Source organism: Neopelma chrysocephalum, unplaced genomic scaffold (assembly GCF_003984885.1).
Source record: "Neopelma chrysocephalum unplaced genomic scaffold, ASM398488v2 Primary Assembly neopelma1_116, whole genome shotgun sequence".
NCBI classification, from domain to species: Eukaryota; Metazoa; Chordata; class Aves; order Passeriformes; family Pipridae; genus Neopelma; species Neopelma chrysocephalum.
Genome location: NW_020897778.1, coordinates 3,559,270 through 3,572,672, shown reverse-complemented (window position 1 = coordinate 3,572,672; position 13,403 = coordinate 3,559,270). Strand labels below are relative to the sequence as shown.

Genomic DNA, 13,403 nt, shown 5'->3' with positions numbered 1-13,403 from the left:
GCAGTGCCGCAGCTCCATTCCCAGTGCCAACAATTCCATTTGCAGTGCCGCAGCTCCATTCCCAGTGCCGGCCATCCCATTCCCAGTGCCAGCCATCCCATTCCCAGTGCTGGCCATCCCATTCCCAGTGCCAGCCATCCCATTCCATTCCTGACCAGCCCAGGCTCAGCCCGGTGCCTGTGGCACAGCTCGGGGGAACAGTGGGATGTGGAGGGAGCTGAGGGGAAGTTGGACAGCAGGAGCTCCTTCCCGTGCCTTGTCGAGCCCATTTGAGGCCTTATTCCTGGGAAAACTCTTTCAAAACCATGCAGCCATTTGCAGGTCAAGCCCCACCATCATCCCAAGTATCCCAGAGCTTCCCAAAGGGGAATTCCCCCATAGCTGTGCCAAGCACAGACTTGCTCTCAGTCTGAACTGAGGCAAAAAGGGGTTTTCACCCAAAGCCTCTTCATTTTTCCATGATTGCTTTGGAAGAACGGGGTTGGGGCTTTTCAGTGGCATCTCCCTCCTCCTCCCTCCCTCCCTCCCTCATGAGAGGTTGTCCCTGTTTCCTTTTGCAGCAAGGAGAATTTCGACAGCATTCCCGACCTGGAGTTCAACCCAATCAGGGGGAAAATCGTCCACGCCTTTTTTGACAAGCGGTAGGAGCCCCCCCCAGCACCACAGGGAGGGTCAGGGCTGGTGGTTTATCCTCTGGGAGCAGGATGTGGCTCGGGAAAGATCTCCCTAAAGGCTGGGATGGAGCGGGAGGGGGGGATATTACAGCCATTAAAGCTGAATCTGTGGGATAAAGCAGCGCTGAAGGTTTGGTGTGATGGGGTCTGCAGCGGGGGGAGGGTCTGGGGAGGGTCCTGGCCTCCCATCCCCCGCTGTCGGCAGGAACCTGCGGCAGGAGTCGGACGGGCTGGCGGACGAGATAAACTTCGAGGACTTCCTGACCATCATGTCCTACTTCAGACCCATCGAGATGAACATGGACGAGGAGCAGCTCGACCGCTTCCGCAAGGAGAAGCTCAAATGTGAGGCTTTCCCAGAGCCCGGGAATGGGGGGGGATGGTGGGAGGGGATGGTGGGAGGGGATGGCCCCTCTGACCCCGCCTTGCTCCTCTCGTCCCTCCCAGTCCTGTTCCACATGTACGACTCGGACCACGACGGGAAGATCACGCTGCAGGAGTACAGAAATGTAACGTAGGGCCCCTCCCGCCCCGGCCCCAGGGAATTCCCGGCCCCGGCTTTGACCTGCTGTCTTACAGGTGGTGGAGGAGCTGCTGTCGGGGAACCCCCACCTGGAGAAGGAGTCTGCCCGCTCCATCGCCGACGGGGCCATGATGGAGGCCGCCAGCATCTGCGTGGGACAGATGGTGGGAGCTGCTTCCCTGCCCTGCCGGGGCACGGGGGTGCTGTGCTGGCACCAGAAACGGGGCTGGGAGGTGTCTGTCCTGCCCGGGGCATCTCCCAGCTGATCTGGCTGGAGGTGTTTTTGCAGGCAGCAGCTTTTCAGGGTGGGTTTGTTCCACGAGCAGAGCCCCAGAGGGATGAGCAAACAGCGTCCCTTAAAGCCCCGTCCTCAGAGTTTGGGGAGTTAGTGCTTGTGGGAAAGGTGGTCTGGGAACTAATTTTGGGCTGGCCGTGGGGTACAGGGCTGTGCACCCATGGGAGACTTGTCCCACTGCCCCAGGGGACCCACCCTGGGTCACCCAGAGCCCCCAGAGCCCCGTGGTGTGGGGCAGCTGTGATGTTTCCTCTCTCGCTGGCACAGGGGCCGGACCAGGTGTATGAGGGCATCACCTTCGAGGATTTCCTTAAGGTTGGTGGCATCTGCCAGGAAGGAGGGAGCTGGGAGGCCTCAGGGAGCTGGGGTCGGGCCCCTGGCCCCGCTCAGCCCCGTCCCCCTGGCAGATGTGGCAGGGGATCGACATCGAGACCAAGATGCACGTTCGCTTCCTCAACATGGAGACCATCGCCCACTGCTACTGAGGGGGAGGAGAAGAGGAGAAGGAGGAAGAGGAGAAGAGGAGGAGGAAGAGGAGGAGGAAGAAGAGGCCTCAGCAGCAGCTCCATGTTCCTGGCACCGAGCGCTCTGTCCCTGCCTGCTCTCTAGAAACATAAGAGGCTTTTATCTGTAATAAAAGGTATTTCTCTTTTTACTCCCAGCTCAGAAATACTCCGTCCATCCATCCCCCAGGGCCTGCTGGGGTCTGTCCCTGCGCAGAAACCCTCCACAGACCCTGCTCTCCCCAAAAATCTGCGTTTTCAGCCTCTGCCACGTGCTGCTCTGGGGAAGGAGCTGCTGTGACCCCCTGATCCCAGGCCAAGGGGAGAGTGTGCAGGCAGGGATGGGGATGCCGAGGGGCAGGAGGGGGAGGGCAGCATCCTCAGCACCTGGAAGGACAATCACATCCCACTCTGCATCCCCACAGGATGCTCAAGCCAGCAAAGATGGAAACAACTCATGGAATAACCCCAATTTAAACCCTAACCAGCCCCGCCCCGGCTGTGTGTGCCGGCCAGGGCCGGGAGGAGCCAGGCTGGGATACAGGCAGCAGGGATGCAGGGACGTGGGCTCCTGGCAACCAGGTGGCTCCTGCCCCCACATGTTCCCGCTGGAAAAAGGCACCGGAGACAGGGGGTTGTTTACTGGTATTAATGACTGGATGGCTCCAGGCGCGTTCCCGTCGCTAAGGCAGCCCGAGCTGGGGAGGGAGGGGGAGAAAAAAAAAGGGCAAGGGCTATTTTTAGAAAAGCAGGAGAGATTTATTTGTTTTATCAAAAATGGCTTCCCCTGGTGACATGTTCAGTGGCTGGGAACGGAGCCCCCTCCCAGCCGACAGGGCCCCTCCATCCCCGCGGGCAGCGAGTGTGGGCACCTCCCCGGCTCAGGGCACCAGCGATTCCTCCTCCTTTGCCGTATTTGTGGGGGTCTCTGCTGTGCTCAGGCACCCCCACACCGAGGCTGCAGATAAGGAATTCCCTCGCAGGCTTTGGAAGCTTTGTCCCCACGAAATTCCAGTTCCCAGCCGCTGGACACGGTCGTGCTCCGGAGCAGCTCCTGGAGCAGCAGCAGGAGGGAGAGCTGGCAGCGCTCCCCCAGCACAGCACAGCCCTTCCCTGCAATGCAGTGCTGGCCTGGAGAGACCTGAGCGGCTCCTGCTGCTCCACGGACAGCACGGGGCACACCCGGGGATGGAGCCGGTCCCGTCCTGCAGCTCCACGCTGGGAATGCCCCACGTCCAGCTGGGTGTCCCAGTGCCACCACACCCAGCTGGGTGTCCCAGTGCCACCAAACCCAGATGGGTCTCTCAGTTCCACGATGTCCAGCTGGGTGTCCCATGAAGCTGGAGGACAGAGCTGTGGCACCTGAGGTGTTGGTTGAAGTGTTGTGGTGCTGGATTTGGGCCGGGTGTGGGAGCAGGGTTAGTGCTGGTGCTGGTGCTGGGTCAGGTGCTGGAAGCAGGGTTGGTGCTGGACCTGGGCTGGGTGGTGGGAGCAGGATTGGTGCTGGGCCTGGGCCGGGTGTGGGAGCAGGATTGGTGCTGGACCTGGGCTGGGTGGTTGGGAGCAGGGTTGGTGCCGGTGCTGCCGGAGGGGCTGAGCACCAGGGTGTGGGAGGGGATGGCAGTGATGGAGCTCCCGGCTGTTCCAACGCAGCCATTCAGGCCCTGAGGGGCCCCAGGGCTGCCCCACAGCTTGGTCTGCGTTTGCAGGGCTCTGGGGTTCCAATCCTGCTCTCCTCCGGCTCCTCTGGACACCCCCCCTCTCTCTCCTCTGGCTCCTCCAACCTACCCCTGAGCAAGGGATAGGACCCTCTCCCGAGCCCGGCGGCTCCACAGCGGCACAATCCAGGGCACAGGGTTGGTGCCGACCCCCCGACTGGCACTGAACCTCTCCTCCTCCTCCTCCTCCTCCTCCCTGGGCCAGCCCCTCTGTACTCTCTTCCCACCCCACAAACGCAAGGGCACAACATCCAGTTCCTCCCAAAATCCCCAGGTTTCAGGAGTCAGCCCAGGCTCCTTCCCCTCTTTTCTCACTGGAATTTCCATACAGACCCTGCAGGACCATCCCACTCCCTGAACCAGCTGCAAGTTCCATGCTCCTGGTCACAGTCCAGGCCCTTTTCCACCCCTGGATCTCCCAGAGGGGCTGTCTGTCCTGGGAAGAGCCTTTGATGTTGCTGGGACTGCAGGGTTTGACATCAGGTCGTGGTCCCACTCCCCCTCCACGCTGTGGTTTCCTGGGAAAAGACATCCAAGCGGATCCACGCCAGCCAGGGCTGGGTACACCATGAAGTGCAGGGAAGTAGAGGGCAGGAGGGCTGAAGAGTATTGATAAGAGGGTAATTATTACCCCTTGAGCTAATTAGCCGTCCCCAGGTATTTTGAGGGGTGGTGTGGACAGTGTGGGAGCAGGGACTGTGGGAAGCAGAGGCTGGAGCCAACACAACCCTCTGCAGGAAATGGGATGAGGTGGAGAGCAGGAGGGAGGTGAGAGTGGGGAGGGAGGGCCCAGGGAAGATAAGCCTGATCCTCACCCCAGCAATGGCTGATGCTGAGGGCCTGGTCCTTAGGGATGGATCCTCCAGGGCAGGAGCATCATTCCTGTGCCAGAGGAAAGCCAGGGAAGCACAACCCAGGGCTGGTGTTACACACAGCAAACCCCAGCGAGATGCAGGATAATAATCCTGTGAATCCCTGGAAAATCTGGCAGAGCCCTGGGAAACGTGGCAAGGGTGAGGCCTCTGTTGCAGCCCACAGCAAAGCCCAGAGCCTTCCATGAAGGATGATGGTTCTGCTATGGGGCCCTGCGAGGAGGCTCAAAGCTCTGTGGCAGATCCCAGCTGTGCTCAGCAGAGGGGAACTGGAAAACTGAAGCTCTGGGAAGGCTGATAAAGGCTGAGCAGCACTGGAGGGAGCAGCAGCTCCTGGGTCTGGAGAGCAGGGCTGGGTGACCCCCAGGGCTGCAGGGTGGGGACAGACAGTGCACCACGAGCAACACTCATCTCACCGTCCCCACCCACCCGTCAGCCACAGCCAGGCTTGGGAAAGGCAGGAGAGACCAGAACACAGGGGACACCTGCCCAGGAAGGGTGGGAGGAGCAGGAGAACAGGAGGCAGCACAGAGCCCACAGCCATGGAGTTGGGCAGCCCCTTGCAGCTGGTATTTGTGAGTTAAACTTTGAGGAGCAACTCGTTCCTTCCAGTGGCACCGTCTGAGGCAGAGGTGACACAGCAGCTCTCCCATGAAGAGGCATTTGGCCCAGAGGCTGAAGGTCCACATTTCTGGCCATGAATCTGCCAGTGGCACAAATCCTGGCCTGGAATAGGCCCTTTCCCACTGAGTTCTGCTCTATAATCCATCAGTACTTCAGCCACTGCCGCCCCATCTTCCCCTCTGGCAGCAGGGACCGGACTCAGAGGTCCCAGGGACTGGGAGGGGTTGGGAGGACCCCAGCACTGCCCAAAATGTAGGTGAAGGTTTTAGGACCATCCACAGAGTGTGGAAATGGGTGGCCAAATGTCACTGGAAGACAAGAGGGGGCAGAGAGGGCAAAACCAAGTGTTTTTTGCACCACCTGGGCACATTGGCACCACACATCCACCCCTCCCTGACAGCAGCTGGAACAGGGGCTGACAGAGGTGGGCAGGGGCAGCAGAGCAGAGGCCGAGTGGGAAAGGCCACAGGGTGGGAGGGGAAGGTGCTGCTCCAAGCAGAGACCCCTGTAGTCCCTCTCTGCACAAAGAGCAGCCACTGCTCCTCTCCCACCACTCCTCAGCACCAGGAGAGGGATGGCAGCCCCCGAAATGCTGGAATCACCCTTCCCCCACTGCCAAGGTCACCAAACAGAGGCAAAAAGCACTTTCTGGGGGCCTTTGCTGGTGGGTTGGCCCCAGAATGAGTGGAGGGGCAGCTGGGAATTTTCCAGGGTAGATTTTCCAGCACAGCTGAGCACGTCCTACCCTGTCCTTCCCGTTGTGCTGAGCACCCTGCGGTCACAGCTCCGAGCACAGACAGCTTCCCTTTGATCTCGGATTCCCTTTGGAGCAGAGATCCTTCTCAGGAGGGAACAGACACCTCTTTTTAGCTGAGGGTCACTGTCACCAACAACAGACACCAGCAGTTGTTCTTGAGGCTTTTTCCCCCCCGAACTATTTCCTCTTCGGATGCCTTTGGATTTTTGGCTGTCCCCATTACCCAGCCTGGCTGAGGGTCACCAGCCTGGCACATGAGCCCAGTGTGAGCCTTCACCTTCAGCCCAGCCCCTGCCAGGCCAGTCCAACCCGGCCCAACACGTCCTGACTGCAGCTCCTCAACTCAAGGAGCCCAAACCAGCAGAGATGTCCCTTCCCAGTGACCATCCTTGTGTGACACAACTCTGGGCTCAGCTTTGCCCTCACTGCACAACCTGCACTGGGCACCAGGAGTCCCCAGATGGGAAGCCCAAAGGTGGCATCACTCCCCACGAACACAGGATGGTGGCTCCATTCCTGCTCTTGAAATTAAGGAAGAGGCTCCATCTAAATGTCCCCCAAGCCCAGCCTGAGCAGCCCAGGCCGTGTTTGCTCCACTCCAGCACCACTTCAGCACCCAGGGAAGTGGGACAACAGCCCTTTTCACAAACCACAATTCAGCTCCCCACATGGATCCTCTCCAACAGCCTGAGTGCCCTCAATTGCATTAGGGATGGCAGTTAAATGCACACACCACCTTCTGCTGTGCTGCAACCTCCTCAGTGAATTCCAGACACAGGGAAAACAGACCCAAAGGACCACCCTGGGATCCACCCGGAGGAGCTGCACCCAGAGCCAAGGAAACAGGGAATTCCTTTCCCCACTGGAGGTGACACAAGCCTCCCAGGATCAGGATGGGTTGGTGGCCAAAGAATTGGTGACTTGCAGGGATGCTCTGCCTAAGGAAGCAAACATTCCACAGGCAGGTGCCACAAAGCATCCCCCTCCCACTGGCTCAAGGATGAGGCAGTGCAGGAGGACAGGGGGAAGGAGGGAGCAGGAATGTGCAGGTGGACTCCAGGAAAAGGGCCTGGACACGTGAGCACAGCACCAACTTATCTGCTCCTTGCAGCAGGGAGAGCAAGAGAGAACAAAGCTGTCCTGAGATAACAGAGCAAGATAAGGAGAGTCAGAGTGGGAACAAGCCAAGGGCTGGGGCAAGGAGGGAGGAGAACAACATGGAAGCTCTCTCTGCTCAGCACATCAGAGTCACAAGGCTGAAGTAACCCCCCAAAATCATTTATGCTGCAGAAATTTGTCAGGTTTCTGCAGAACTCTCATCCCAGCTGTGTATCCGTGGCACTGCTTGATCTTCCAGGAATGGAGGGAGGGAGCTGGCTTCCCAGACAGAAGAAAAAAATGAGAGACCAAAGCTTTATGAAAGATCAAATTTATTGGTCAGATAGAATGACTTTGCCTCTTGCACTGCTTGTTATTCATCACAAGGAAAAAGCCAAGTGTTAAAAATCAAAACCATGAGAAATTTGGCTTAGTGGGTCATGGAAAACCACCCCAAGCCAAAGAAGGAAAAGCTGCTCTCCAGGCAGGAGGGCAGCAGGAAGCTCTCCAGTGACTGGAGAAAGGTTGAAGTGACAGCCCAGCCCCTCTCCTGCAGGTTTGGGCACATTCCTTCACCCCTCCCTGGCACTTTTACACCGATTCCATTAATCCAGTAAAAAAGATGTTAAGTTAAAACTTAACCTCAGCTGAAACAGAATTGGCACAGCTTTGGTTTGCACCAGTGGGTTTCCAAGGGTAAATCACAACCACAGAAGAGTTTTAAAGCAGTAAAACAGATCCAGGGCTGGGGCTCTTGTTCTCCCAACTGGTTTTCCCTGTGTCAGTGCAGCCCGGGTTTAAGGTGAGTGCACCTTCAGCCTGGGGGCTTCTCCACAGCACTGGTGCTCAACCCCCAGGCAGGGGCACTGTGCCCAGCTCATCCCTTGTGTTTCAGGATCAATTCCCAGTTTGGAAGCGAGGACAGCATCAGAAAACCCTCCCTGATCCAGCAAAGAACACAACTGAGCTGTGGCAGCCCTTTGTTCCAGTGCACGGGGCTGGTTCACCCTGAAAGGCTCAGGAACAAAACTCCACAGACACGTGTACACAGACAATTAAAAAATATTTAATCCAGAATTTTAGAGGATTTAAAAAAATACTTCATTTTAAAATCATTCTGATGTGTGTGGCCTGCTGAGTTCCCAAGCATCCAGTCTGGCCCAGGGCCAACCTTCCCTTCCCTCTCTCCATCACCCTCCCCTCTCTCAACCTTTTGTGCATGGTCCTGTCCCTTGACACATTCCAGTGCATTCCAAGGAAAACAAGGATGAGCAGCTCGTTACCAGGACAGAGATAACAAACATGTGGCTCAGCAACATGCTTTCCCCAAGTTCCTGGTGGGTTTTTTCCCCCCTCTCAGGGCAGGCAGGAACTCCTGAGTGTGCTCCCACCCCTCACACCGTGCCCCTCTGGCTTCCTGACCGTGTCCCTCTGCCCAGGTGGGACCAGCAGCATCCTTCCCACAGGCAGCAGGGTTTTGGTTCACCCTGCAGTGTGATGTTCCCCTTCATCTTCAGTCTCCCCTTCAGCAGGGTGGACCTCTGAGCAGCACCACGTTTCAGTGATACGCTCCAGGGCAGCCTTGAACTCTTTGGGTTCATATCCCCATGTTTTGGCGAATCCCAGCCTGTTGTCCCACAGCTAACACCCCCTCTGAGGTGCTTGTCCCACATGGATGTTGTCCTGCCTGGCCCCAGGAGTCCCTAAATGCTGTCATAGGGCATGGCCAGGCCGATGTTGTAGTTGTAGCCCGTGAGCTCATCGTAGGACGAGCGGCAGATGGGGAGGACACTGTCCCCTGCCAGCTGCTCCCCTGAGAACTCGTAGGAGTAAATGATCCCTCGATACCTGCACGGAACACAACCAGGACACACCCCTGAACCTTCATTATGTACCAGGGAAAGGAATTATCACCATAAAGCATCGTCCCAATTTACGAACTCGGTGCTTCGGGAGCTGATATAAAACCCCTTCCCTCCTGCACTAGTCACAGTTTAACAGAGAACATCCCTCCTGCCTCCTTCCAGGGACCCAGCAAGCCCTGGGAATGAATCATTCCCTCCAGCACTGCAGAGACGTGACTGTCATCTGCTGAAACATCTCCAGCGTGCTCAGGATGGGGGCAGACGAGCCCATTGTCGTTTGATAGTTCAATCACACACGGAGCAGCCCGAGATGCAAATACCAAAACCTGCAGTTTAAATACCAGTAGCTTTCCTTCAGGAGGAGATATCATTGCTAATATTTAGAGCATGGAAAAGGCTGCATTCCCTCTCTGGCTTCAGTGGCCTTTATGTTCCCCCGCTGAGAAAGAAATGCATTTTTTCATGCTGAAAGAAAATAAAGAGCCAATTCCTCCCTTGTTTTGAAAACCTTATCCTTAAACTTTTTTTTTTTTTTTTTTAGATGCTTTACCTCCTCTGTTCCTGCTCTGGATTATGACTCAGGGGCTTAGTGTGCTATTTAAAAATATATAAGAGAGAGCAGATCTGTGAGAGCTGCCTTAACTCACTTGCGGTGCACGGCGGGGTCGTCGTCGGCGCTGCTGCTGCCCCGAGGGTTCCTCTCCTCAGGGATGTTTGCAGTGATGAGACTGTGGGAATTGAACCACACATGGCGAACCGGGTGCCTGGAAAACAACCCACAGCTCTGGGTGAGGTGCCACCTGCACTGCACTCCCAAAATCCAAGTGCAGGAAAGGAATCGCTCAGGATTAAACAAGGATTCGGTTAAGTCGACGCTCGTTCTATGGGAACCTGCAGCTCTGACTCTTCTCCAGCCTGGAGCAGATCCCACATCTTCTATCCCCATCCAGTACGACCAGAGGTTGGGAACCTGAACCTCTGACTCCTCTCCTCCAGCCTGGAAGAGAACACACATCTTCCATCCCCATCCAGTATGGCCAGAAACTGGGAACCTGCACCTCTGGCTCTTCTCCTCCAGCCTGGAGTAGGAACCTGCACCTTTGACTCTTCTACTCCAGCCTGGAAGAGAACATACATCTATCCCCATCCAGTACGGCCAGAGGTTGGGAACCTGAACCTCTGACTCTTCTCTTCCAGCCTAGAGCAGATCCCACATCTTCTATCCCCATCCAGTATGGCCAGAAACTGGGAACCTGCACCTCTGGCTCTACTCTTCCAGCCTGGAGCAGATCCCACATCTTCTGTCCCCATCCAGTATGGCCAGAAACTGGGAACCTGCACCTCTGACTCTTCTCCTCCAGCCTGGAGCAGCACACACATCTTTTATCCCCATCCAGAACAGCCAGAGGTTGGGAATCTGAACCTCTAACCCTTCTCTCCCAGCCTGGAGCAGGAAGCTGCACCTCTGGCTCTTCTCCTCCGGCCCGAAGCAGATCCCACATGTTCTATCCCCACCTAGTGGGCTCTTACCAGAACACACGTGGTGGTCAGAAAATCTGTTCCAAACCCGGCAGCACCCAGGCTGTGAGGGATGGGGGCTCTCTGCTTGTTTGCTGCTTTAAGGACTGCAGCACACTCCTGGGAAGAGCAGGGTGTTTCCCAAAATGAAGGGTAAGGACACCCAGGACCCCCAGGCACTGAGCTATGGAAATGCACTCTATGGCACATGCTAAGAATCACAGAATCATGGAATATTCTGTGCTGGAAGGACCCCCAGGATCATCAGTCCAGCTCCTGGATGCACAGACACCCCAACAATCCCACCCTGTCCCTCAGAGCGTTGTCCAAACCCTCCTGGAGCTCTGGCAGCCTTGGGGCTGTGCCCACTGCCCTGGGGAGCCTGGTCAGTGCCCAACCAGCCTGTGGGGGAAGAACCTTTGCCTGAGATCCAACCTGCCCCTGCCCTGACACAGCTCCAGCCATTCCCTGGGTCCCGTCCCTGCTCACACAGAGCAGAGGTTGGAGTTGCCCCTCTGAGGAAGCCGCAGACCCTGAGGAGTTTCCCCTCAGACTTCTCCAGCCGGACAAGCCAAGTGCCCTCAGCTGCTCCTCGTGTGGCCCCTCCAGACCCTTCCCCCTCCTCATGTCCCTCCTTTGGATGCTCAATCTGGTCTTCACTCCTTTTCTCTCACTGGGGAATAAACTCACCCCAAACCATTGCACCAGCATCTTCTGTCCCAGCAGGAGTAACTTCTCCCCTCATCTCCACGACCCCAACGTGTCTCCTGTCACCTCCCCTGGCTCCTGCCCATTCCCAGCCATGGATAACACTACACACAGCCCTTATCTCAGAAGGCCTGTTTGATTGAAGGGATCCCTTCTGATTCCTCTATAGATTAAACAGTATTTTAAATGTTTAATCTAATGGTTTCACTCGGAGTCCATCCCCCAGCTCAGCCCTGCCCTGCCTGCCGTCCTCCTGCAGCAGCACTAATGAGTGTGCCAAGGAGACAATCAATGGAATATTGTCCTTAATGCATCAGACACATCACAACAGGCTTTATCATTCCCAGGGTCAACAGAGAAGGCAATACCTGCTATTAATCAATGACAGCTCCAGCTTGAACTTCTCTGCCTGTAAATACCTCATCTAGCTCCTCTTTGGGGAAGAGGCATTAAAAAAAAAAGAAATCAGGATTTATCTGCTTATTTTTTGGCTATCACTCAGAGTTACAAGGGGCTAAATCCTTGAGTCTTTACCCAAATGGAGCCAAATCCCTGGGAATTGTGCCTTGATCAGGAAATCTGAATTTGGCTGCAGCAACTGTCAGCTCCAGGATGATGATCTCTGCTTGTACTCCTAGTACTGAACTATTTGTGCTTTCAGTACAAACTGGTATTTTAGTATTTAAATGAGTTTAAATACCAGCCTGGCTTTGATCATCACCGTGAAGGGAATGTGTGAACGTGACCAGCAGAAACACAGGGACTGTGGTGGGAGACACTGGATGGAGAGAGCCAGAACCAGCCACTCTGAAAACAGCCAGCCCAGCGTTTTAAATGCAAGGGTCAATAAGCAGAGTGGTTGGGGATGGGGCAGGGAGAAGGCAGGAACTGAACTTCATGGAAAATCCAGGGGAGAAAACCTCCCTGGCCTCCAACACTGACTGAAGCGCTCGTTAACTAACGAGCAAAAGCCCCAGACAGCTAAAGGGCACCCAGAGAAAGTCATGACTGCAGCTGGGGAGGCAATCTGTTCCCAAATCACATGAACACTGAACAGAACCCTCCAAAATTCATCCTTTTGGATCATCTCCTCCCCACACTCCTCCCGTCAGCCGGACCCCACGAACACCACGGGACAGGGCCCTCCCCAGGAGTTACCTGGCGTGCATCTCCCACAGCTTGGTGCCCATCCGCTGGTCCCACACGCACACCAGGCCCTCTTCCCCTCCGCTGACGATTTTCCAGTCGTCCATCTGCACTGCAGACACTCCCAGCTGGTGGGCGTACAGGGAGCACACGGACTCACCCCCGCGCAGGTCGAACACCCTGACCCTAAACCAAAGCCAGGGAGAACAAACAGGGAGAAAAACCAGCTGTGGACATGCAGCCTTGTGGGTTCTGAGAGCATGAGGATTTTTGGGGTCATGAAAATGTTATCTGGGACAGCAGCAGCAGCCCCGTGGCCACTGCAGGGCTGGAAAACCAGTTCGGTCCGTATTTTTCACTGCTGAGTTTTTCCTCGGACTTCTTGTTATCAGAGGGTTTTTCAGGCAGACTTCTCCCACCATACAGCACTTCCCTGACTCTTTACAAGTCCTGGGACCTAAAGAGGGCGTCTTTACAGGTCCTAAGACCCCAGCCCTGGGGTCCTCAGCACAGAGAAGGAAAATGTGGAGCTGCTGGAGCAAGTCCAGAGGAGGCCACGGAGATGCTCCCAGGGCTGGAGCCCCTCTGCTCTGGAGCCAGGCTGGGAGAGCTGGGGGGGTTCACCTGGACAAGAGAAGGATCCAGAGAGACCTGAGAGCCCCTTCCAGGGCCTAAAGGGGCTCCAGGAGAGCTGGAGAGGGACTGGGGACAAGGGATGGAGGGACAGGACAAGGGGGAATGGCTTCCCAGTGCCAGAGGGCAGGGAGAGATGGGAGATTGGGAAGAAATCCTTCCCTGTGAGGGTGGGGAGGCCCTGGCACAGGTTGCCCAAAGAAATTGTGGCTGCTCCATCCCTGGAAATGTTCCAAAAAAGGCTGGATGGGGCTTGGAGCAACCTGGGCTAGTGGAAGGTGTCCCTGCCCATGGCAGGGGTGGAACTGGATGACCTTTGAGGTCCCTTCCCACCCAACCTATCCTGTGATTCTCTGAGCCCATGACACAAAATATAAGTGCAATTTGGAGAAAGCTCCTCTGTCTGTGCCTCCCAAAACATCAGCAATGCCCTAAGGCACTAAATCCTGTGTTTTGGGCACACTGCTAA

At 56.2% G+C, this 13,403-nt stretch overlaps 2 protein-coding genes across 2 annotated transcripts in view; one reads left to right on the top strand and one right to left on the bottom strand.

Moving 5' to 3' along the window:
- TESC (tescalcin) overlaps positions 1 to 2,147 on the top strand; it is a 7,069-nt gene extending 4,922 nt beyond the window's left edge. The window contains exons 3-8 of the mRNA XM_027696848.1: positions 561 to 641; positions 880 to 1,019; positions 1,122 to 1,183; positions 1,254 to 1,361; positions 1,760 to 1,807; positions 1,900 to 2,147. Coding sequence (XP_027552649.1) covers positions 561 to 641; positions 880 to 1,019; positions 1,122 to 1,183; positions 1,254 to 1,361; positions 1,760 to 1,807; positions 1,900 to 1,977 — 517 coding nt within the window. The 3' untranslated portion in view covers positions 1,978 to 2,147. The remainder of the gene's footprint in view (positions 1 to 560; positions 642 to 879; positions 1,020 to 1,121; positions 1,184 to 1,253; positions 1,362 to 1,759; positions 1,808 to 1,899) is intronic.
- A 5,961-nt stretch (positions 2,148 to 8,108) lies between these two features.
- Positions 8,109 to 13,403, bottom strand: part of FBXW8 (F-box and WD repeat domain containing 8) — a 55,678-nt gene continuing 50,383 nt past the window's right edge. Inside the window, exons 9-11 of the mRNA XM_027696723.1 lie at positions 12,314 to 12,487; positions 9,577 to 9,693; positions 8,109 to 8,912 (exon numbers count right to left, since the gene is read on the bottom strand). Coding sequence (XP_027552524.1) covers positions 8,768 to 8,912; positions 9,577 to 9,693; positions 12,314 to 12,487 — 436 coding nt within the window. The 3' untranslated portion in view covers positions 8,109 to 8,767. The remainder of the gene's footprint in view (positions 8,913 to 9,576; positions 9,694 to 12,313; positions 12,488 to 13,403) is intronic.